This window comes from Triturus cristatus, chromosome 10 (assembly GCF_964204655.1).
Source record: "Triturus cristatus chromosome 10, aTriCri1.1, whole genome shotgun sequence".
Classification (NCBI taxonomy): domain Eukaryota; kingdom Metazoa; phylum Chordata; class Amphibia; order Caudata; family Salamandridae; genus Triturus; species Triturus cristatus.
Genome location: NC_140593.1, coordinates 871,644,754 through 871,671,193, shown reverse-complemented (window position 1 = coordinate 871,671,193; position 26,440 = coordinate 871,644,754). Strand labels below are relative to the sequence as shown.

The window sequence follows — 26,440 nt, the reverse complement described above, 5'->3', positions numbered from 1 at the left end:
CCATCTTACTTTCTTTCTTCTTTCTGCCTAGTTCCTCTTCATTCGTGGGTCAGTGTGTGCCGGCCCCTCCCTTGGGGCGTGTCCGGGCCCTTCTTGGCCCTTCCTGACTTCTGCCTTCAGCCGGCGTCTAGCTTGTCCTGGGTGCACCGTTATGTGGTGTGGTCTGCTGCTGGCTGTGCATGCCAGTGCAGGCCTGTTTGTTCTGCTATGCCGTTGTGGCCGTTGCTGTATTCTCTTGTACCTTTCTTCTTCCATCTGCACTTTGGGCGGTGCAGCCATCCCTGCCTTGTCCGCTGTTGGCAGCTGGGGGTGTGTGCTGCTCTTCTGTCGTTGTGTATGTGTTTCCTCAGGTGGGCTCTGCCTCCAGTTCTACCTCTTCTCCCAAGGGGTTGAGGTGTTCCTTGAGGTTTTCGGGCGCTGTCTGCCCCTACAGTGTTGGGCAGTTCTCCCTTGGTTGGGATTAGGATTTCCTGGTCTTTCCCTCCTTGTCCCTGTGACATGTCCCCTGCTGGGGCCCTGTGTCTCTCCTGATGGGGAGGCTGTCTCGCAGGCCTCTGAGTATGGCTTGGGTATCTATTCTATGTTAAGGAATCTGCGGCTAGTAGTCTCTATCAGATGTACCTAGCCGCAGATTCCTTCACGACCCGCGCTTCCTCCCCATTCTGCGAGGACCCTCTGCTTGGGTTTCTGCAGTCGCCTTCCTCTGGGTGACTTGTCTTCTGTGGGTGTCCTCTTCGTTTTCTTCCAGTCAGGCATCCTTCCAGCTGGTCTCTCTCCAGCGTAAGGGCCTACTTTTGCTCCTTTCCTCTGTTGTTAGAATTTCTGATCCCTAACTGTTCTTCCTCGTTAGGGGTTCTTTTACCTGTCCTTTGACTTCCGCTCTTTTCAGAGGTTATGGCCCTCCTTGGCACTGTCGTCTGCGGATGGCTTACCTGTCCTTTGACTTCCTACTCCTTTCAGGGGGTATGGCCATCCCTGGCAGTGTAGTCTGGGGTTGGATTGCTGTTGCTCCTCTGTTCCGGGCTTGTGACCCTTCCCCTTGTGGTGGTGGTTGCAGTCTCTCTCTCTCTCTCTCTCTCTCTCTCTCTCTCTCTCTCTCTCTTTCTGTCTGTCATGGAGCTTTCACATGCTTGCGCCTCCAGGATGGCTCTTTCCTTGGCCTGCACGGTGGTTCCACGGAGTGGTGTTTTGGCCTTTTCTTGCTATGGCTTTGCTGCTCAGGCCTTCTGGTGCTTTACTGCCGCCTGCTGCTTTTGCCTTGGCTTGCACAGTTGTTCCTCAGAGTTGTGCTCTGCTCTTTTCCTCCTCTGGCCTGCTGTTGTCGCCTTCTGGTGCTTTGGTGCCACCTGGTGATGTTTCTCACATTTTGTATCTCTCTATTTTGTCTCACTGTTTTTTTCGCACACTGTTCCCAAGCTCTCCTCAGTTTTGTTGTGATGGCTCCGCGTTGTGGCGCGGAAAAGTTCTCCAAAGAAAACTGACGTCAGCGCATCGGGGTGGGGCTTTTGTGACCTCGCTGACGTCACACCCACGGAGGATGTCGGACGGAGTCGCGTGGTACCACCCCCCGGCTTGCAGAGATGCTGGGCAAGAAAGTTTTCTGGGTCCAGTCTCAGGCCTGGGGATAATTCTACGTTAAGGAATCTGCGGCTAGAATTGTCTCTACCAGATACATAGTTACCGAAGGTAAGTAACTTGTACTTTATTATTGTGTCTGCTGCATAAATGCTTTATGGGCTATAAGTTAAGCCTGGCTGCTTTTGTGCCAAGCTATCAGAGGGTTAAGCTAAGCACAGGTTCATTTAGTGACTTTTTTGGTTCTTTATGACAGATTGTGGCTGCTGCTTGAGCAGGGCACACACCATCCTTAACCAACAACCCAACTTCTCACACCAAGTATTAAGTGCTACATAGAAAACTAGGCATTTACATGTATGTCTATAAGAACAGCATTGTGAATAAATAAGAAAACTTCACTCTAAGGCTTCACAGCCTGGGCCAACATGGCAGTAGTACCAGAGACCAATGCGTTCATTGCTATGTATGACGGAACCCTGCATACAGTTCCCATGCATGCCTTTACACCACAGTCACTACCCCCACTGCATCATAACCACACATTCCTTTACCACGCAAGTCATTACAGCAACTTGCCTTGGAAGGGCTGGACTTTGGAATATTATAAATTACTATTCAAACTCAAGTCAGTGTTTCAGCGGGGAAGGTGTTGGACTCAAAATCCAACACCAGTCCAACAACACGTCCCCTAAAGCAAATCATTGTAATCACTTGCGTGGTAAAGGGACACGTGGTAACGTCACAGTTGGGGTAGTGACTGCAGCTTAAAGGCTAGTCATGATTCTGCCTGCTGGGTAAAGGATGATTTCCCATTGCTTCAGCCATTTTAAGTATTGTTACTATAGGGGGTCACATGACCACTGTTATTGTGGCATCTGTTGGCTGTAAACCAGGAACCTATTATTTTTTCATTTGCATTACAGGAACTGGTCCTTGGAGCAAATGGACCCCTTGGTCTGCATGCACGGTGTCCTGTGGGGGCGGTGAGCAGATACGAACCCGTGAATGTCTCCACACAGAGTGTGAGGGGCGTGCGGTGCAGAGTAAAACCTGCAACACCCAGGTCTGCCTAGGTGAGTGTCTGTCTTTATCTCACCTCTTGAATCTGTGACTACCATTGCAGGTGGGGCCTTCCACGCATTGATGACCAACTTGTCTTTTGGCCCTGGTCAACATCCATGAGTGATAAATATGATAACATTCAGGAACCGCAAGTGTGCTTGAGTGGCAAGAATGAGAGATAGAATGACATGTCATGCCAGAGTACATCAAAGGCCAATAGGCCAGTGATTTATGTGTTTCAGGTGAGTAACTCGTAGCACAGTCCTACTGGAGTTTCAAATGCACCAGTCTGTCTGAATATGCATTCATTTGTCAGTAGAACAGGTAAGTCCTTAGCTAAGAAATCAACTATCTTCACGGTCCTCGCTCTATAGGTTTACTCTTCGGTCAGGTATTCCTGTGTTCTAAGCTTTGTTAGAAGGTGACTAGTATATTATGCACAATTCTTCTTTTTAGAATAGTTTGTTCCAATGCAAGTCAGTGTTCTTTTGTCACACCTTTTCCTCAGATGTAGGCTGCCCAACGGATCGCCTGTATCGGGAGTGTGTCCATGAAGAAGGATGCCCCTACAGCTGTGCCCACCTTATGCTCCAAGCAGATTGCTTCCAGGATGGCTGCGAGGAAGGCTGTCACTGCCCCGTGGGCATGTTAACCCACAATGGAACCTGTGTCAGGGTGGGCCACTTTTTTGTTCTCTTGTCACACATTTAAAATGCACTCATGGGTGATACATGGCTAGGGAGCTCAGTGGGTTGACACAATGATACATAAGCTTTGATAGATATTTTTATAGTAAATTATTTGAAAGCATGACTGCACAGTTAGAAAAAGTGCATAGAGAAGCTATACAGGTACTCTACTTACAAAGTTAGAACTGATATATATTTAGAATAATTTACATAGTTTCATAGTTATACTTAATGAGAATAGTTACATAATTACATGCAACAAATACATCTTTGACTTGCCAGAATTATCTTGTTGTGAACCAATTGCACGTTTTACCAATCATGTTTTTAAGAGGATAAACAAAGCCTACTCACTGTGGTTTGGTATTGTAATCTGAAATGCATTGTTTTCTAAATTTCTTCTACAAAAATACCGACCCCTTTGATTTAATATTGAAAAATATGCACCCAATGGGACAATACTTTTGAAAACAACATTTTGTAAACGATGATTAGGCCAGGTAATACATCTGTTTATGATATTGTGATAGACAACCCACCAATCCCTATTTGACATACCTAAGAAGTCATCCAACAAGCAATACTTTTAACTAACTGAGATATTAGTGTATACATAAAACTAATATTCTTCCCTGTCAGTGATTTCAGCTATTTCCTCATAGCCAACCCCTGCTGGTTGAGTTATTCTTCAAACCTCCAGCCCTCTATTTCACAGTGGCCCTTTTTTTACTATTTCTAAATTCGCTAATGTTACCATACCATGAGATTACAGTTTCAGCTCTTCACCATAGCAAGTTGATATTATTTAGCACCTGAAAAGACGCAAACAGCTCATCCGTTCTTTTTTTGTACTTAATATTTTAGAGGTTCTCACATTCTCCCTCTAAAAGAAAGATTTCCCCTCCTTCTGCTAATAATCCCACTAGTTATTATAAAAATAAATTGTATAGAGGATGTTATATTGAGAGGTAGTTCAGAATTGAACAACTTACAAAAAAAGAGATTGAATTCCATAAACACGATGATGCCACAGAGAGAGATCTGTTGAACTTCATCATTAGAAGCTTACTGCACACTGTTCTCTAAGTTTTTGTGCTGAATAGGCCAGTTTGTCAAGGCTAAGCATTTTAAAAGTAATACGGGTGAAATTACATGAGAATGATAGGCAGATAGGAAAGCAGAACTAAACAAGTGTTATCAAACCTTGCCATAGCCACCACTAACCATACAAAAGCATAAAAGACTCATATCTGAAAGGATGTACGTAAAGGGAAGATAATCCCCCAAAGAGCATTTCCATCATCCTGGCGAGAGATCATAAATTCTTTGAAAATGTAAAGTAAATTGCAAAGTTATATGAATGGCTTGAGTTGCTGGAACAAATGTAGTTAACATTTTAAACTACAGTTGTTTCAGCAAATAAAGTCATTTAAAACTGTAATATGCTACACCTCAGCCAATTTTGAAATATGAGAGACGAGTAAAAGCCAAAAAACATGCATTAGAAACTAAAATGTGCATTCAAACTTAAAGAATGGTGATAATGTAATCAGCTAAAGCTGAGAGCTACTTGTGAAATGGAGAACAAGTTAAACTTGAAGAAAACAACAGAAATTCAGTTTTTCAGAGAATCCGTCTTAGAGAGTGAATATGCATTCAGTCCTCAATGGTACTGAGAAAGTCGTTCAGGTAGATGATATCTGAAAAAAAGACAATATATTAAGACAGATTTGTATGGGATCTGTATAACAGCAGAGGCCGGTGTAGGTAAGCGCAGTGGGGTGGGGCAGGGGTGGATGTCTACAGACAATGCAATAGGTTTTATTTATTTAATTCATTTTCCTGATTCCGTGGTCTGTCAACTCCCCCCCTCCCCTCCCCGCCGCACCGCGCCTACCCGCACCGGCCGCTGCTGCTGTATAATGGTGGCGGGAAATGCCTTCACCAAGCTCAAAGTGATCTGGCTTGCTCAATATAAATGTTAAACAAGGTAGGGATCAAAATGAAGCCATGTGGTGCTCCACAGAGCACAGGAAGGAGGTCTGACTATGCAGCTCCCATCCAAATAACTTGGGATCAAATGGTCAGAAAGGGGATAACTATTGTAGGACAGACCTATTGTTACCCATGCACACTAATAAGATGATCAGAGAAACTTATGGGATAGTGTCAAAAACATTGAAACACTGAATTGGCAAGCTTCCACTTCATTCATCAGAAATTGATGGTAGGAGAAGGTAAGAGATGGTAAATTCTCCAAGGCTAAGGATGAATTTAAAAATGGATGCTACAAAAGAAGAAAAGAGAAGCAGGGATTGGACCATTTGCACATGATGTAGGATTGATTGACAGAGTGATGATGCAAAAGTACCTTCAGCCATAAAATTAAACTGATTCCAACATGCAGTCTCCCTAGGTTATTAAAACATACAAGTAATGTATAGAAAGTTTGTTCCTAATTATAGGTAAACAGTTGAGACTTTGGTAGAAAAATAAATAACTAATCACATGAAGGTGCCGATCACGATCCGGTAAAAAATTACCCCGTGCGACTCGTATCCGGTCTTTTTACCGTACGAATCGTACAAGTGCCGTACGAACTGGCAATCACGATTCGCATGGTAAAAAGTCCATACGAACCGCATTGAGAATCATTCCCCACACGTCCTCGGGTCGGAAAATGTGTCCGACACGTCCTCGGACGATTTACCGTACAAACGTGAAAAGTCAAGTCCGACCGAGGAATCACGATCCATCCCGTGCGTCCGAGGTTACAACCGTATGGAACAAACACCGTCCGCACCGAACTCCTATAGCAACCATGGAGACATGTGCCCGCATACGTGCCCAACACACCCCCCAGCCCCCGTACGTCCGACACGTACCCCCCGTGTATGTACACCCCCACCCGTCTAGGTACACCCCAGTACGTTCGAGTCGTACCCCCACCCCTGTACGAGCCGTACCACCGTCTATGTACACCCCAGTACGTTCGAGTCGTACCCCCACCCCTGTACGTGTCGTACCATCGTGTACCCACACCCCAGTACGTTCGAGTCGTACCCCCACCCCTGTACGTGTCGTACCATCGTGTACCCACACCCCAGTACGGTCGAGTCGTACCCCCACCCCTGTACGTGTCGTACCATCGTGTACCTACACCACCGTCTATGTACACCCCAGTACGTTCGAGTCCTACCCCCACCCCTGTACGTGTCGTACCACCGTGTACCCACACCCCAGTACGTTCGAGTCGTACCCCCACCTCTGTACGTATCGTACCACCGTGTACCCACACCCCAGTACATTCGAGTCGTACCCCCACCCCTGTACGTGTCGTACCATCGTGTACCTACACCCCAGTACGTTCGAGTCGTACCCCCACCCCTGTACGTGTCGTACCCCCGTGTACCTACACCCCAGGACGTTCGAGTCCTACCCCCACCCCTGTACGTGTCGTACCATCGTGTACCTACACCCCAGGACGTTCGAGTCCTACCCCCACCCCTGTACGTGTCGTACCATCGTGTACCTACACCCCAGGACGTTCGAGTCGTACCCCCACCCCTGTACGTGTCGTACCATCGTGTACCTACACCCCAGTACGTTCGAGTCGTACCCCCACCCCTGTACTTGTCGTACCCCCGTGTACCTACACCCCAGGATGTTCGAGTCCTACCCCCACCCCTGTACGTGTCGTACTATCGTGTACCTACACCCCAGGACGTTCGAGTCGTACCCCCACCCCTGTACGTGTCGTACCATCGTGTACCTACACCACCGTCTATGTACACCCCAGTACGTTCGAGTCCTACCCCCACCCCTGTACGTGTCGTACCACCGTGTACCCACACCCCAGTACGTTCGAGTCGTACCCCCACCTCTGTACGTGTCGTACCACCGTGTACCCACACCCCAGTACGTTCGAGTCGTACCCCCACCCCTGTACGTGTCGTACCATCGTGTACCTACACCCCAGTACGTTCGAGTCGTACCCCCACCCCTGTACGTGTCATACCCCCGTCTAAGTACACCCCAGTACGTTCGAGTCCTACCCCCACCTCTGTACGTGTCGTACCCCCGTGTACCTACACCCCAGGACGTTCGAGTCGTACCCCCACCCCTGTACGTGTCGTACCCCCGTGTACCTACACCCCAGGACGTTCGAGTCCTACCCCCACCCCTGTACGTGTCGTACCATCGTGTACCTACACCCCAGGACGTTTGAGTCATACCCCCACCCCTGTACATGTCGTACCATCGTGTACCTACACCCCAGTACGTTCGAGTCGTACCCCCACCCCTGTACGTGTCGTACCCCCGTGTACCTACACCCCAGGACGTTCGAGTCCTTCCCCCACCCCTGTACGTGTCGTACCATCGTGTACCTACACCCCAGGACGTTCAAGTCGTACCCCCACCCCTGTACGTGTCGTACCATCGTGTACCTACACCACCGTCTATGTACACCCCAGTACGTTCGAGTCCTACCCCCACCCCTGTACGTGTCGTACCACCGTGTACCTACACCCCAGTACGTTCGAGTCGTACCCCCACCTCTGTACGTGTCGTACCACCGTGTACCCACACCCCAGTACGTTCGAGTCGTACCCCCACCCCTGTACGTGTCGTACCATCGTGTACCTACACCCCAGTACGTTCGAGTCGTACCCCCACCCCTGTACGTGTCATACCCCCGTCTAAGTACACCCCAGTACGTTCGAGTCCTACCCCCACCCCTGTACGTGTCGTACCCCCGTGTACCTACACCCCAGGACGTTCGAGTCATACCCCCACCCCTGTACGTGTCGTACCCCCGTGTACCTACACCCCAGGACGTTCGAGTCCTACCCCCACCCCTGTACGTGTCGTACCATCGTGTACCTACACCCCAGGACGTTTGAGTCGTACCCCCACCCCTGTACGTGTCGTACCATCGTGTACCTACACCCCAGTACGTTCGAGTCGTACCCCCACCCCTGTACGTGTCGTACCACCGTGTACCCACACCCCAGTACGTTCGAGTCCTACCCCCACCCCTGTACGTGTCGTACCACCATGTACCCACACCCCAGTACGTTCGAGTCGTACCCCCAACACAACCTCCTAAGTACGGAGCGCACCCCAGGCCCCAACATCACAACCGCATGTACGAGTCGTACCAACCCACACACAAGGACAGCACCGTACAACCAAATGGCCCATGTACACACCGTACACATGCTCAAAACGCACGTACGCAACCAGGCCAAAACTAAACAACACAAGAATACACCATACGAATGGCACAAAGCCACTAAACATGGCCAACAAACACTACAAAAACACCTTCACTGACCTGCAACTGCCAAAGACAAACAGAGGCCCAAAACACCACCACTACTTATAACACACCCACCCAAACTTCAAACACTGCCACACCCACCCATGGACCAATAAAAAGGGCCCACACACACAAACCATGAGCCTTTGCAACAGACTCACTGCTGCCAGACACCACAGCACCATACTACAAGCTTCACCACACCTTACACTTGCACACCTTCACACAACCACCTTCACAAACACACCCTCATCACATTCTCACACACACACACCCACAACCATCCACACACCCCCCCCAACATCCACACACCCCCCCCACCATCCACACCCACACCCCTCACCATGCCCACTACCAAGAATCCAAAGTTCAGTAACCGAGAGTTGGAGGTCCTTGTTGATCAAATCCTCAGAGCCGAGCCACAGATCTTTGGAACATTGGTCAGAAACACCAGCCTGGCAGCAAAAACAGCCATGTGGCAGACCATCGTCGATGCTGTGAATGCTGTTGCGGACACCAGAAGGACCAGGCAGGAATGCCAGAACAGGTGGTACGATCTGCGGAGGAGGGTCCGAGCCAAGAGGCAGGAGGAACACGACCAGGCCAACGCCACCGGAGGAGGGCCCTCCCGCAGACCCGTACACTACCATCCCTGGGAGGAGAGGGTGATGGCCATACTGCCGGTGGAGGCAGTCGAAGAATTAGAAGGACTCCGAGACCCGGGTGAGTACACAAACAACGCACCTCACATGGGGGGAATGGCATCCACAACCAAAATCACTAACAGGCACGCAACCACCACAAGCCATCGCATGACACAACCACACGCCATGAGCACGCACATGCCACTGCTGCCACCATGCCCCATGCACCCAGCTGGACAATGTCAAGTCACAGGCCACAGAAGACAACAACACATGACACGGTAACCCGGATGGCGGGTGGCTGGGCCTCAAAAATCACATAGTGCGACTCCGAAGCAGACAACAATGCCCTCTGCCCATATGGCCTAGGTCACAGCCAGACAAACAGTGTGTCCCAACACAGGAATGACTTGCCAGCAAATGGCGGACGCCTTGCATCAACACATGGGGGTGAAGGCACTGTTTTGCACATGACAGCAGCTAATGAACAGCCAACATTGTGAAAGAGTGGCAGCACACACCACCACAGCAGCAGCGCACAGACACACATCACACCCAATGGGTGCCTGGAGATCAGAAACAAACTCACATCAACAAGCCAAGGGCCACTCAAAGATCTGCTAACAGTGTGTGCCCAGGAAGCTGGGCTGAGGTGACAGAGGGTGACACACGGAGGGAGGGAGAGGGGGACACAGAGGGAGGGAGAGGGGGACACAGAGGGAGGGAGAGGGGGGCAGAGAGGGAGGGAGAGGGGGACAGAGAGGGAGGGAGACGGACAGAGGGAGGAGGCTGACACACGGAGGGAGGGAGAGGGGGACAGAGAGGGAGCGGGACACAGGGAGAGCAAATCAGCCGTGTGGCGTGTGCGAATGTCTGCTCGTCAGCAGGTAGACTGCGTGCATGTAGACAAGGGTGGCCAGTGCCAGAACCCCCCCTCTTCACCATGGCAAAACACAGGGCCATGTCACAACCTGTTCACGAGCACAACGACAGCTACCTGGATCATATAAGTGTGTGGATCCACTCCATGTGCACATGTACAGTGCTACACGGAAGGCGCCAATGCATGGCTCGCAACACCTGCCCACTCCACTGCTGACTGCAGTCACACTTGACGCAGCAAGTAAGACTGTGCCACACATAGTTAAAGGGGCCAAAGTGGTGCCCAAGGGACACACCCATGCACAAGTGCACTGTGAGTGGAATGCAAGACAGATCCTAATTCCAAGAGGAAATGTGCCAACTTTGAAACTGATGAAACATGGATGTTGCATGGCCCAAAATTAACATTGTCTCTCTCACACACAGGTCAACGTCGTGGTGCACCCCCCAACACAGGGGGGGAAGACTCACAGGACCTGGATCTGCAGGAGCCCGATCCCACCGGCAGCGACCACTCTCACCACTCTGTGGACGACCCCGACCGACCTGGCCCCTCTGGTGTCCAACCACCTGCAGCACCTGCGTCAGGTACAACTGTGCCAACCACCACCCCCACTCCTGCCACATCCCAGGAGACACCCAGGATCCCTGCCCCAACACCACAATGCAGCCAGGCTGGCCAGGAGGGACACGGTGTCCCGGGCACCCAGGAGGAGGCAGGCGACAACGCCAATGCCACCCCTCAGGGGTCCCGGAGACCCGATGTGCCCACAAGGGTAGGCCAGGCGCAAGTGGGCAGGGGTGGTGGGAGTGGAGGACGGCGGAGGCGCGAGCCTGACTAGTTGGCTGGGGATCCGGTATTTGCCCATGTCCGTAACATCCTGGACTCATACCGGCAGGACACCACGGGCATGGCCCAGGTTGTGTCCACCCTCAATGAGATCAAGGGGACCCTGGATGAGATAAAGACCCAGCAGGCCCAGCAACATGCCTGTCAACTGCAACACCAACGGAGGATGGAGGACAGACAGGCTGAGCAAGTGACGGCATTCCAGGGGATTCACGCTACACTCCGTCGGATGGCCGACAACATGGCCGACCCTCCCTGTGCCAGAAGGCGGAGAACATCACCACCCACAGGGAGGGATCAGGAGGAGGAGGAGGAAACATCCGACGGAGCATCCCAGACGTCGTCACGGCCTGCTGCTGAGGTTCCCCGCAGGAGGGCGGGTCGTCCACGGAAAGGACCGTGAGGGTCGGCGCTACATCACCATCTCCCAGGACACCTGGCCTGGCACCTGGCCCACTGGAGCAACAGCATCACAGCATCAAGAGACATTCTCTGCCACATGGCCCTGCTGGTCACTGGCTGACTAATGTTGACAAAGACTGTGGCATGGACTCTGAGGATTTCCAATGGCAAGGACACCAACTCCCCTACTGAACTTTGGATTCCAAAATCCCGGAAAGACCCTCACTTTGTCCCCCCCCCCCCCCAATAATAAATCACACTATGAAGAGTAGATGCCTGCTGGTAGCATTATTACCTAACATGTGTCTTGTAAAGTCAAAACATGCCTGAGTCATCTTTTGTCTTCAACCATCCACACCCTGGGCCCTGAGTCTGGCACAGGACACATGGGTCACAGTGTATTAGGCAAGACAGACATGGAGCACCATACACACCCGTGATGGGCCCAACCAGCTGAGGGGGTTGCCGAACAACCGTGCTGACACACACATTGAGTACAGCAACAGTCATGCGCAGAGGTCAGGGATCCAGTCCAGTGTCCTGGGGGGCACCCAGGTATGTGTAGACACGTGGCAGAACCATGTCCTGCAAGCTTGAGTCCGGTGGATGCAGAGAATGGGGGCCTGGCCAACGTTGGATGCATGGGGATGGCACATGTCACAATACCCACACAGTCATGGACATCATGCCCAATACACAGTCTCAGCCCACACACACAGCTTGCATCTTGCCACTCGACACATTGACACATAGCCACAATCAGGGAATACCATGCCAGACATGCAGGATGCACCGTGGCAACACACCAGCATTGACTGAGAAGAGGCACCTTGGAGGCATAGGGACACCTTTATTAGTCATGTATTCGGGATTGCAGAGGCAACTCGAAGTACACATGAACACATCATGTGGAGTAACATGTGGGTCCAACACTGGCACCCCCCTTCAGCAGCACACATGCGTGTTCGCCATGGAACTGGCACACAAGCGTCGGCTAACAGCTAAATATCCACAGCTGCACACGGAGAGCCTGCCATACACCATAGATCCGCTGATGTCGAAGTCCCACACCATGTCAAGCCAATGCTAACCGTATGTGTCCGAGGGCAGGGTCACACACATTGATGCCATCATCACAATCCCCTATCCCATCACTGATGACTGTCAACCAGGCAGACCATCTATTCAGGTGTACACAGCTGCATGTCGTGTCCCATGGGGATGCGACATGGCTGCAGAGGAACCAAACATCGACAGGGGCAGTGTGCATACATCGTGAACAACTGCCACACCCAATACACCCCAGATGCATCCCTTACCCCATGGAGACTTCCAAACGTGTCCGTGCCTGTAACGCTGAGTCAGCCCACGATGTCATGTCCATGAGGAATAGCAGTGCCACAACAATGCAACCAGCAGACGGCATGCGCAGGTACCTGGGGAAGAGAGACACACAAGAAGTCAGCCACAATAAGCACAGCCACTTGCATGTGCATTTACTCGACACATGTATGGATGACAACATGCTAGGTCACAATTATGACTGGGGAAATACAACCATCACTGCCACCATCACTCCAGTGACACACCCACACATACCTCTGACTCACGTGCCATACATGCAGGTGGAGACACACATCACAACGCATGCAACACGGGGACCAATGCGTGCACACTCAGACACTGGTACTCACCACTAAGCAAAGAAGTCGCGTATGAGCCGAGTCCGGATGTCCTCTTGCGGCTCCACATCCTCCACATCACTAGCCCCATTGCCAAGCCCTTCGTCCTCCACGGGTGGATGGTCCTCGTCATGTTGATTCAGGATGAGTGGCACAGCTCTTTCAACTGCCATGTTGTGCAGCATGCAGCAGACCATGAAGATCTTGCAGACCTTCGCCGGGGCATATGGGAGTGCGCCGCCGGTCTTGTGGAGGCACCTGAATCGGCTCTTCAGCATGCCAAACGTCCTCTCTATCACTCGCCTTGTCCGGCCATGGGCGGTTTTGTAGCGGAGCTGGGCCGGCGTGATGGGGTTGCGGAGAGGTGTCAGCAGCCAAGGCATGTTGGGATAGCCAGCGTCCCCTACATGGGAAGCACATGGTCATCGTTAGAAGTGGTGAAGCGGTCGTGCTGGTAGGCTATACAGAATACAGGACAGAGAGACTGTACCCACCAACAACACATGCCCGTTCGTTGCGCAGCTGCATCATCATATCAGGCATCCCGCTACGCCTCATGATGTAGGCATCGTGTGCTGATCCTGGAAAACGAGCACAGACATGTGAAATCACCATGTTGGACTGACACACCACAAGGGCATTGATGGAGTGGTAGTGCTTCCGATTGCGGTACGCCACCTCCCGTGCGTGTGGTGGTACCAAAGCTACATGTGCCCCATCTATGGACCCAATGACATGGGGCATCCCTCCCAGGACATAGAATCCACGCTTGACCTCAGTCATCTGTTCAGGGGTTGGGAACTTGATGAAGTCATCCAGGTGAATCAACATGGCCTCTAAGAAATCATGCAGCACACCGCTGAACGTGCTCTGGGACATGCCACCAACATGAGCTATGGTATTTTGAAAGGTACCCGTGGCAAGAAAATGTAGGGCAGCCATTACCTTCAGCTGGGGTGTCAGTGCCGTGGGATACCTGTGCTGCGGTTGCAGGTGTGGTGCCAGTCTTGCCGTCAACTCCAGAATCAACGGTTGGGTGAAGCGGTAGAGCCGGATGCTGTCATTCTCCTGCATGGCAGCCAAGTCTGGAATTCTTCGGGCAAGAGGCGGCGCTCTGCAGTAATTTGGAAGTGACAAGGAAGAGTGAGTGCACTACGACAACAACTCATGTGTACTGAGCACATGTTAATCTGTCAATACACACATGCTACATAGGGAGTCAGGTATGTGCTACATGGCCAGGATACGTATGGATGCAAGGTGACACTCCTTCCAAGACCCAGCTACACACGGAGATTGAGAACCTCCCCATGCCACGCCATGGGAATAGCTGTGTCCCAGTGCAAGTGAACAGCCAGACGCAACACAGGAGTGACATACGCCCACACATCTGCAGCAGTAGGATGCCGATTGCAGAGACTGGTAGCGGAACACTGGAGCCACAGGTCACATGACATTACACTAGGACAGCCCACACACCTTGCCATGAAGGTGCACATGTCATGACTCACCACACATTCCTTGTGAGGATGCTGACATGTCCTTGTCACGCTACTCCGTGTCCCATGCATACATGTGCACCTCACATCCGATACCACATGTGGCATGGTGTGCGGAACAGTGTGCACTGACAATCTACACACAGACACATGTTGGTTGCTGCAACGGCTGCAGCTTTTGAGGGTGCTCCAACATCAACCTGATGGGAAGCCCCCACACATACATGACATAGTCACATTGTGCACCGTGGGTAGTGACAAGTCAGGTGTCATAACCCCTGTACCGGGCATCAGGGGACACTTCCGTGTGTTGGTGTCCGTGCCCTGCCAGTGACGCTCCCCCCAAGTGCGCAGTACGACATGCACACATGTCAAAGGAGTCAAGGGCATGCCTGGCACACATCGCACCATCACACAGTACATCTGTACACATCTCATCATACATCTGGTGCCTTCTCGACTCAAGAGTAATGTTCCACATCACAGGCCGTCACACCTGTGCCCCACACATGTAGTGATGCACAGACGAAGCCTCGATGTCAATTAATGGACAAGTATGTCCATCCATGGACAAGTATGTCCGCCCTATCCCTACCTGTGTGCCGCCTGTCACCACTGTGATGTGTGAAAACCGCTGTACTGCTGCCAAGAGGGCCAGTGTACGTTCCCATATCACTATGGGAGTGCTGCCGTATGTGTAGCCATCGTGATGGCGAGCGTACAGGCGTGTGTACGGCCCGTACCACTACGAGTACGCATACGCGAGGACACCCATAGTGATAGTGAGCGTACATGCGGGCGTACGGACCTACCACTATGGGTGTTCTTGCGTATGCGTACTCGTAGTGGTACGGGCCGTACACACGCATGTACGCTCACTATCACCATGGGTCTCCCCGCGTATGCGTACTCGTAGTGATAGTGAGCGTACATGCGTGTGTACGGCCCGTACCGCTACGAGTACGCATACGCAAGAACACCCATAGTGGTAGGTCCGTACGCCCGCATGTACGCTCACTATCACTATGGGTGTCCTCGCGTATGCGTACTCGTAGTGGTATGGGCCGTACACACGCCTGTACGCTCCCTATCACTACGAGTACGCATACGCGAGGACACCCATAGTGGTACGGGCCGTACACACACATGTACGCTCCCTATCACTACGAGTACGCATACGCGAGGACACCCATAGTGGTACGGGCCGTACACACACATGTACGCTCCCTATCACTATGGGTGTCCTCGCGTATGCGTACTCGTAGTGGTACGGGCCGTACACACGCCTGTACGCTCCCTATCACTCCGAGTACGCATACGCGAGGACACCCATTGTGGTACGGGCCGTACACACGCCTGTACGCTCCCTATCACTATGGGTGTCCTCGCGTATGCGTACTCGTAGTGGTACGGGCCGTACACACGCCTGTACGCTCCCTATCACTACGAGTACGCATACGCGAGGACACCCATTGTGGTACGGGCCGTACACACACATGTACGCTCCCTATCACTATGGGTGTCCTCGCGTATGCGTACTCGTAGTGGTACGGGCCGTACACACGCCTGTACGCTCCCTATCACTACGAGTACGCATACGCGAGGACACCCATAGTGATAGGGAGCGTACAGGCGTGTGTACGGCCCGTACCAGAAGTGTGGCTCAATGGTTAGAGCGGCAGACCTCGATGCAGAGCACTGGTCCGGGACCAGGGTTCGATTCCCGTCGCGGCAGGGTCTCGGGCTATAAATTCCGCGGACTGGATATTCTCGCCTCAGTGCCTATTCTAATCATGGGTCCCACGCTGCAACTCTGGGCAATAGCTTGCTTAATCTCCACAACGCCCCCCCCCTCGCGGCGGGATGCCTGGCTTTCACCTTGGGGATGCCCAGTACGGGTTATCTCACAGGGAAAAACCAGGACGGGTTCCCAAGGCAAGCGCCAAGATGCCCAAGGGTAAGTTGAGCGCTATATAAGAACACATAATAATAATAATAATAATAGTATGCGTACTCGTAGTGATAGGGAGCGTACAGGCGTGTGTACGGCCCGTACCACTACGAGTACGCATACGCGAGGACACCCATAGTGATAGTGAACGTAGTGACGCGTGTACGGGCCGTTGCAATGCATTTGGGGTGCCCTAGGGCCCCGGAACGCACCGTACCTGTGTGTGAAGCTCCAAATTACATAGGGGACACATGAGGGACAAGTATTAAGGCCTACATGCATGCTGGTTGTCATGGAGACCAAGTTCAAAATTCGAATTTCTTCTGGAAGGTGAACAGCAGAAGTCAGTTGGAATTAAAATACTTTGTTGCAATGTGTTTGTGGAGCTGACATCATGCAGGAGAATGAAACCGATAGAGTACACACAGACTGCTAGGTTTGAAGGGATTGGTGGAAACATAGGATGCAAATGTGAGTGACCAATCACTCTGTACTCCTGTGCATGAGACAGGGCAGAAAGGCACATATAAGGTAGCCAGGTCCCATGAGGGAGTACTTGCCTGCACATCTTTGAATTCGTCGAGCCAGCTGCTGCTACTGATTCCCTGGAACCATGTCAAGGGCTGTGGAGAGGACACAGCCATTCACCCTGGAGGAGAACATGGCATTGCTGGATGTGATCCTCCCACAGTACCCCATGCTGTATGGGCGACCAGGGTATCAGGTGAGTGCATAGGCCACTGGCACAGACTGTCCCTATGTTGTGACTGTGACTTCTGCCATTGTGTCCTGGTGTGACACACATGCCATGTACTGTTGGGGGGGTCCCAGGGGGGATGCCTGATGTCTCCCAGCAGTGCCCTGAGACAGGAGGGGTGGGTGTGGAGTCCTCCCAGCAGTGCCCTGAGACAGGAGGGGTGTGTGCATATCACTAACAGCAGTGCCCTGAGACAGGAGGGGTGGGTGTGGAGTCCTCCCAGCAGTGCCCTGAGACAGGAGGGGTGTGTGCCTATCACTAACAGAAGTGCCCTGAGACAGGAGGGGTGGGTGTGGAGTCCTCCCAGCAGTGCCCTGAGACAGGTGGGGTGTGTGCCTATCACTAACAGCAGTGCCCTGAGACAGGAGGGGTGGGTGTGGAGTCCTCACAGCAGTGCCCTGAGACAGGAGGGGTGTGTGCCTATCACTAACAGCAGTGCCCTGAGACAGGAGGGGTGGGTGTGATGCACAGTGTGAGCCTTGATCATTGATTGTGACATTGCCATCATTCCACCTGTGTACCCACTATGGCACGTACTGCTTTTTCCCTCACCAGAGGATCATGTCCCTATGACAAAGGTGCAATGCATTGGCTGCATGACATGCCTTGTTGTAACCAGCTAATTTGTTCTCATATGTCTCTCTGTGACATGTGGCTGGTGTATTGATGTGGTGTCACTTGTTCTTCCTCACAGGTAGGCGCCACTGCCAAGGAGCAGATCTGGCTGACCGCCGTCAGTGCCGTGAGGGGTGTGGATGGTCGGAGGCAGAGCCTGTCCCAGGTGAGGAAACACTGGCAGGATATCCGGTGCTGGACGCGGAGGATTGCACGGGTCCTGCTGGGGGACTCACCTGAGAGCCACAAGAACCGCGGCCGCCGCCGTCTGAGCCACCTCCACAGGCGTGTGCTGCCGGTGGTCTTTCCAGACTTGGAGAGGCGCTTACAGGCGATGCAGCAGCCGGAAGGGGGTAGGTACATGTGTGGTTGTTGTGTGTCACCGGCATTTGTAAGGGCACAGTAGCATGAATTCACTGCCAGGTTTTAAAGGTGCTGTGCAGAGCCAGTTTGCCCCAGTATAGCGCTGCGCCCCTGCCACCCTTCCCCTCCTTGCAATGTGTTCCCTGGTCTGTGTGTAGTCACTCCTTCACAAGGTAATGTAGGCTGGCGCTTTGTCCACGAGAACTATGCCTGTAGCATCATGTGTGGGGGTGGTGTGTAACAGATTTTGGGACCTTGGCTGTGCCCTGTCAAGTTCACTGCATGTGGGTTCCATGTCAGTTGGCACTGATGCTGACTCCAGACATGGGAGTTGGTCTCTCATGTGTCATGCCTTACAGCGCGCATGTCCTATGTAGTGGCCTGTGACATGATGTGCATGAGTGTGCGATACGCATAGTGCAGGGATGGTGGCGTGTGTTGCAGTCATTACCATTCAGGAGCATGGAGTTGCGTGGCCACTACTGTCCCCTGGGGCACCTTTTCCTCAGTGTTGTATGTGTCATCATAAACGTGGACACTCTCAGTGTCTACAGCGTAGGTTGTGCTCTGTGCCATTGTCCCCTGGCACCATGTATATAGACTTGCTATTTTGTACAGGTGTCCACTGTGCAGCCTGACCTGAATGTCCTTCTTCATACTCACAGTTGCCAGTGCCTGTGTGTCTTGTTATACTCATCTGAGGATGGGCACTGGTACCTCATTATTTGTACAGGCGCACCTTGGCTGTTTGGCATCCAATCTTGCATTTTGCCTGCCCCTGTGTTTATCACCCAGACTATGAGATGTTGGTGCCACCTGTGTCTCAACAATTTGCCTCGTGTAGGGGGTGGTTGGGGCGGGCAAAGCCTATATGTCAAATCCTGATTTCTACTTGCTGCGTCTGGGCAGTGTGTGATGTTTGTCTGGACACACACGCAAGGTGCAGTGACCGAGTCATGTTGGGCATGTTTTCAGCATTACCTATGCAGCATGTGTCTCAAGTTCATGGATATGGTCCCTGGTCATCGGTATTTTCGCCAACGCTGTGTGGTGCAGATGCAGTGCTGGATTGTCCCCAGGGCCTGGGTGCTATGTCAGACTCCGTTTCCTGTCTTTAGCTATTGTCTCATGCTCTCCATGGTATTTCAGTGGCATGGTGGCTCAACCAACTGTGTGTTTCATGCCCTACATCGGTACCTTGTTTAGTAGATGTTAGGGATCTTCCTTTTCAGGCTATGCAATGTTACCTATGTAGATTGGACTCATGTGACAGATGTGTACAGGTGTCTGATTAATTTCTGTCTCTCCACCCTGCCCACAGCATCGTCGGGGGACACAGAGGGAGACATGGACACAGACAAGGCGGAGGGACCGAGCACCAGTGCCAGCCGTGACATCGGGGCTGGCACATCGAGTGGGACAGAGGCGGAGGATAGTGCGGCCGAGGACCTGTCGACTGGCACGTCAGAATACGAAGCTGACAGGTCCGAGGAGGATGTCTCCGAGTGGGCGGTGGCTGCACCAGCAGCTGACAGAGGCACAACACCTCGCACCGCCCCCTCAGTTCCCATCAGCCGCCTCCCACTTGCTCGTGTCCCTTCCCAGCGTGCCCGGTCACCGCATGTCTCCTTCATGCCAGGCCCCGCACCCCCTGCCCCTGTCTCCACTGCTGCCGCCAATGCTGAGTCTGTGGACATCCAGCGGCAGCTGCAGGTTGGTCAGGCTGCGATCCTTAATGTCCTCCATGCCCACGGCCAAACCCTCACCAACATCGAGGAATACTTGGAGGGCATTCATTCATCGCAGGCTGACCAACGCAACTTGCTGAGGTCCATAGACTCCACACTGACTGCAGCAGTGGGTCTCCTGCAGCGCGACCTCCCCCACCTACCCCTGCCCCATCCACACTTCCCACTCCCATGCCTGTCCCACGTACACCCAGACGTCGGCATGCACCCACATCAACAGACACAGGCACCACACCAGCAGGGAAGGTCCACCGCACTCCTCCTGACACGCACACACAGGGTGAGGTAGGCACACCCACTGGGTCGGGGGGCAAACGTGTGACACGCAGCCATAGTGGGAGTCCGCATTCCACCCAGTCCACTCCCTCCAAATCCCCTGCCCTCAGCTCTCCTGGCCACATCTCCCCCAAGGACTCCTTCATGGCCGCTCTGTCCCTGAGCCCCACAGTGACACCACCACGCAAGCGGTCAAGGAAGTCCTCGGTCAGGGTGGTTGATTCTCCCCCCCTGTCTACACCCTCCCCCGGTGGCGCTGCGACCCATCCCTCTGACTCCCCCCCCTCCTTGGGGCCTGTGGATCCTTCGGGTGCAGGGGAATCCCTGGAGGACCTTGCAAAGGTGTGTAGTGCCATCCTGGCCTCCGCCTTTGGCCCTGCCCCACCCCCTGTGGCGGAGTCCTCCATCCCTGCACCCACAACGCCTCCCCTTTGCCCTGATGTCCCTGCGGTGCCTGTTGCTTCCCCCCCCCATGATGACCTCACACCTGTGGAAGACGATGGCATGTAACTGTGCAGGCAAGGTAGGGGACACGCATCCCACTGTGTCCCCCATCCAGCTGAGACTCATTGACTGCCCTATGGGCTTTGTGAATATTGAACTGCCTGCGATCCACGGACATTGTGCTCATGCTGAATAAAGCTTAATTTTTTTTTCATTATAACACTACTGCTATGCTGGTATTGGTGTTGGTGGGGCTGCTACATGGTTTTGGGTGGTGTTTATGTGTTGGGTGTGTGGGATATGTAGTAGTGTGCTGCTCATTGGGGGGACCCTGGGATCTGTGTGCCATCACAAGGTGTTAGCTAACTTTCTTTGTTCATGTAAGCAGTTACTGCATGGTGCAATTGTCCCAGGGGGTATTCCTTCCTCTGTGTACCCTGATATCTTCCCTGCAGGGTGTTCCCAATGTTTAGCGCAGAGCTGTGTCTACATGAGCTGTGTGTGTGACGGAGCCCTTCTACTTTGGCCATGCATGCAGGGCAATGTCTCCACCTGCAACATTCGTGGCATCCTTGGTGATCACTGTACTTGTGTGTGGAGTCTGTTGACATGAGTTCATGGGGACATGTTCCCTTGTAGGCAGTATGCATGTGGGTACTTCCAGCCTCACACACATGTGTTACACCCCTCCTGTCTCAGGGCACTGCTGTGTGGACTCCACACCCACCCCTCCTGTCTCAGGGCACTGCTGTGAGGACTCTGTACCCACCCCTTCTGTCTCAGGGCACTGCTGGGAGTGATAGGCACACACCCCTTCTGTCTCAGGGCACTGCTGTTAGTGATAGGCACACACCCCTCCTGTCTCAGGGCACTGCTGTTAGTGATAGGCACACACCCCTCCTGTCTCAGGGCACTGCTGGGAGTGATAGGCACACACCCCTCCTGTCTCAGGGCACTGCTGGGAGTGATAGGCACACACCCCTTCTGTCTCAGGGCACTGCTGTTAGTGATAGGCACACACCCCTTCTGTCTCAGGGCACTGCTGTTAGTGATAGGCACACACCCCTCCTGTCTCAGGGCACTGCTGTTAGTGATAGGCACACACCCCTCCTGTCTCAGGGCACTGCTGGGAGTGATAGGCACACACCCCTTCTGTCTCAGGGCACTGCTGGTAGTGATAGGCACACACCCCTCCTGTCTCAGGGCACTGCTGTTAGTGATAGGCACACACCCCTCCTGTCTCAGGGCACTGCTGGGAGGACTCCACACCCACCCCTCCTGTCTCAGGGCACTGCTGGGAGGACTCTGCACACACACCTCCTATTTCTGGATATGTACGCTTGGAACATACACGGTGGGGGTACGCTCCATGCATTCGAGGTGAGGGTACGACTCTACTTACACTGGTGTGGTGGGGGTACGGTCCGTACGTCCGCGGGTGAGGGTACGAGTCGTACTTACACTGGTGGGGTGGGGGTAGGCTCCATGCATACGGGGGTGGGGGTACGAGTCGTACTTACACTGGTGTGGTGGGGGTGCGGTCCGTACGTCTGCGGGTGAGGGTACGAGTCGTACTTACACTGGTGGGGTGGGGGTAGGCTCCATGCATACGCGGGTGAGGGTACGAGTCGTACTTACACTGTTGGGGTGGGGGTACGGTCCGTACGTCCGCGGGTGAGGGTATGAGTCGTACTTACACTGTTGGGGTGGGGGTACGCTCCATGCATACGGGGTGAGGGTACGAGTCATACTTACACTGGTGTGGTGGGGGTACGGTCCGTACGTCCGCGGGTGAGGGTACGAGTCGTACTTACACTGGTGGGGTGGGGGTAGGCTCCATGCATACGCGGGTGAGGGTACGAGTCGTACTTACACTGGTGGGGTGGGGGTAGGCTCCATGCATACGCGGGTGAGGGTACGAGTCGTACTTACACTGTTGGGGTGGGGGTACGCTCCATGCATACGGGGTGAGGGTACGAGTCGTACTTACACTGGTGTGGTGGAGGTACGGTCCGTACGTCAGCGGGTGAGGGTACGAGTCGTACTTACACTGGTGGGGTGGGGGTAGGCTCCATGCATACGCGGGTGAGGGTACGAGTCATACTTACACTGGTGGGGTGGGGGTACGGTCCGTACGTCCGCGGGTGAGGGTACGAGTCGTACTTACACTGTTGGGGTGGGGGTACGGTCCGTACATCCGCGGGTGAGGGTACGAGTCGTACTTACACTGTTGGGGTGGGGGTACGCTCCATGCATACGGGGTGAGGGTATGAGTCGTACTTACACTGGTGTGGTGGGGGTACGGTCCGTACGTCCGCGGGTGAGGGTACGAGTCGTACTTACACTGGTGGGGTGGGGGTAGGCTCCATGCATACGTGGGTGAGGGTACGAGTCGTACTTACACTGGTGGGGTGGGGGTAGGCTCCATGCATACGCGGGTGAGGGTACGAGTCGTACTTACACTGTTGGGGTGGGGGTACGCTCCATGCATACAGGGTGAGGGTACGAGTCGTACTTACACTGGTGTGGTGGGGGTACGGTCCGTACGTCTGCGGGTGAGGGTACGAGTCGTACTTACACTGGTGGGGTGGGGGTAGGCTCCATGCATACGCGGGTGAGGGTACGAGTCGTACTTACACTGGTGGGGTGGGGGTACGGTCCGTACGTCCGCGGGTGAGGGTACGAGTCGTACTTACACTGTTGGGGTGGGGGTATGCTCCATGCATACGGGGTGAGGGTACGAGTCGTACTTACACTGATGTGGTGGGGGTGCGGTCTGTACGTCCGCGGGTGAGGGTACAAGTCGTACTTACACTGGTGGGGTGGGGGTAGGCTCCATGCATACGGGGGTGGGGGTACGAGTCGTACTTACACTGGTGTGGTGGGGGTACGGTCCGTACGTCCGCGGGTGAGGGTACGAGTCGTACTTACACTGTTGGGGTGGGGGTACGCTCCATGCATACGGGGTGAGGGTACGAGTCGTACTTACACTGGTGTGGTGGGGGTACGGTCCGTACCTCCGCGGGTGAGGGTACGAGTCGTACTTACACTGGTGGGGTGGGTGTACGCTCCATACGTACGTGGGTGGGGGTAGGGTCCGTACATATCCGTCCCCACGCTATGTGATGCTTGTGCGGGCCGTACCCAGGCCTTTGCCACGTGGGTGCGATCCGTCCCGCCATTGTTGGGGTGACGTGGGTGTGGGCGTGGTACGTCTCGTACCCACGCTCTTCAGGCGTGGGTACGGGACGTACCTGTCTGGTTGTGTTGCTGGTTCGCGTGGTGACGGACTTCCGTTGTGGCGGTCGCTGGCTTAGCTGGACACGCCCCCACCCCCTCGTAGTGACCAGGGCATGGGTGTCAGGTATGTCCTGGGCATTTGTGGTGTGTGACTTTGGTGGGGGTTTTGTGGCCTGCCCTGGTCCTGCCACCCCCACCCCACCCCACTTTCCCCACTCCCTTAGTTATTCTGACCTTCTGCGGCGTCTGCGTCGTAACCTGTAGAGGAGGTGGACTGCTATGAGTGCCGGGATGACGCGTAGGTTCGGGTCCATGCCTGTCCGTCGCGTACGGGTCCTCCTTGTTTGCGTCGTCCTGTGTGTCCGTCGCGTACTGGTCCTCCTTGATCGCGTCGTCCTGTGTGTCCGTCGCGTACTGGTACTCCTTGATCGCGTCGTCCTGTCGCGTACTGGTCCTCCTTGTTCGCGTCGTCCTGTGTGTCCGTCGCGTACTGGTGGTCCTTGTTCGCGTCGTCCTGATTTCCCGGCAGTTTTTGGCAGCCGGAAAATATTCACCGTGCGGGATGACGTCGGTGCGAATCGTGATTCCTTGTTCGTGAATGGCAGGCTGCGAGCGTCCCGACGTCAGGTCGGCGCTTTCCCGGATCGCATTGGTAGGTTTATTTTGTTCGGTCGGGCTTTTTTACGAATCGTACGGAAATGGTGTTCCCGTGCGATTCGTAATTCCTTGTTTGTAAAATTTGACGACCGGGTACGCGTCGGACGGAGATTATGCTCCGTCCGACGGTTCGTACCCGGTTTTTACCGGATCGTGATCGGCACCTTAATGTAATGATGGAACTGTTGGAGTATTGACATTTTTTGACACTGTGTGTAATAAGATAGGGTTTCCAGTCAACAAGAGGCCACTTTATACCATCTGTCATTTTGTGTAGGGCAGCAATTTTGTGCGAGCACGATCTTCTACACTACCGTGGAAAGAAGGTTAATTTGGACCAGGGCTGTGACATATTAGGGGGCACCACAGGAAAAGCAAAGCCACTGTTCGGTTATTTGGGTGAACCTATGAAGTTTTGTCTGTTCCTGAGAATGGACTAGGATCTCCATCATAAAACTTTGTTTTTATCATCTGGGAAGTCAAATAGGTGGATCAAGGGGAAGTAGAAGAGTGAGACACATGTTCAACTCTGGACTCAGCTAGTGACTGTTTTGTGGAAATTGCTTGGTGATCTGGGACAAGCACCTAATTGGACTTTAATACCCATCACAGTGATAGCAGTTTTACATACACAAAACCACCAGGTCGTTAAGGAGATATTAAGGAATACTGAATTAGGCCGAGCTGGGGAATTTGTTCTCTACCTTTATTTTGTCTATTTACATGTATAAAAAGGGATGGAGGTTGGTATTTGACGGTGCCACACTGACTGTGGCAAACCTAACAAATATTGGGGTTTGATGAGCAATGGAACTCTCCCTCTCCCTGGTAGTACAGTCTCTCTTTATGTGAGGCAAAGGTAGAGCTATTAAAGTCCATGTGCAAGTACCACTTTGAATGCAGAAAACATGTGGACACTGGTGAGATACCTCCATTACTGTCTGGCTCCCTTCCACAGTTCTCCGAAGTTAATAGAAACTTTTAGAAAAAATGAAAATATTTCCTTTATCACAACACAAAGCAAATTCGCTAACATAGCATCTGTATCAACCATAAACGAATTGATGCTTTCTTCCAGTTTATTTGCTCCTGCCTGTACTAAAAGGGCAAGTTGCTTGTTCAACAGATGATTTGTACCTCAAAATGATTTATTCATCTGTGTTTAATTGTCTTGCCTACTTCAGGAATGTCCATGTATCTTGAATGAGGAGACCATGTTGGCATTCAGAAACCATTCCATGGACCCTGATGACTTCCCTGTGGTACTCACAGACCAGGGCAGTCAGGTATTTCTGGGAGATGAGGTGATGCCTGACGAGACTATTCAGCATGAGTGCAGCTCTTGGTATGGAATCACACTGTTAATCATTTCTTCACTGTCTGCTGTTGGGTTGCTGTAAAAACTGACATTTTATATTATTAAATTAACATTATAAAATAACAATGATGCAAGGATGCTAAATTCTGAAGACCATTTTGTAGGAATTGGACTCTGGCATCAGGAGATTTGAATGAGGCTTCGTTAAATGACATGTGTGTTTACACACAATACGAGATAGTATTCTTGCAGTGGCTTCTGCTTCATCTTCCACATATACCTCTATGGAGGTTTATCTACCAGGGCTAAATATGCAGTTTTTAATCAAGAAACAGGTTTAAACGGCTGCACTGCATGATTTGCTGGGCCATGTTGTCCGGAATGTACTGACTAAAAAATCAACAAAATGTGTTGCGAAAAAAAAAGAAACAGGTTTAGGTACAGTTCTGAAGAGAAGTTC

General features: G+C 52.7%; 1 protein-coding gene across 1 annotated transcript in view; it reads left to right on the top strand.

The window, feature by feature from the left end:
• LOC146796142 (SCO-spondin-like) overlaps positions 1 to 26,440 on the top strand; it is a 1,481,201-nt gene that overhangs the window by 820,154 nt on the left and 634,607 nt on the right. The window contains exons 84-86 of the mRNA XM_085631266.1: positions 2,502 to 2,651; positions 3,149 to 3,315; positions 25,847 to 26,007. Of these exons, the coding sequence (XP_085487392.1) occupies positions 2,502 to 2,651; positions 3,149 to 3,315; positions 25,847 to 26,007 (478 nt within the window). The remainder of the gene's footprint in view (positions 1 to 2,501; positions 2,652 to 3,148; positions 3,316 to 25,846; positions 26,008 to 26,440) is intronic.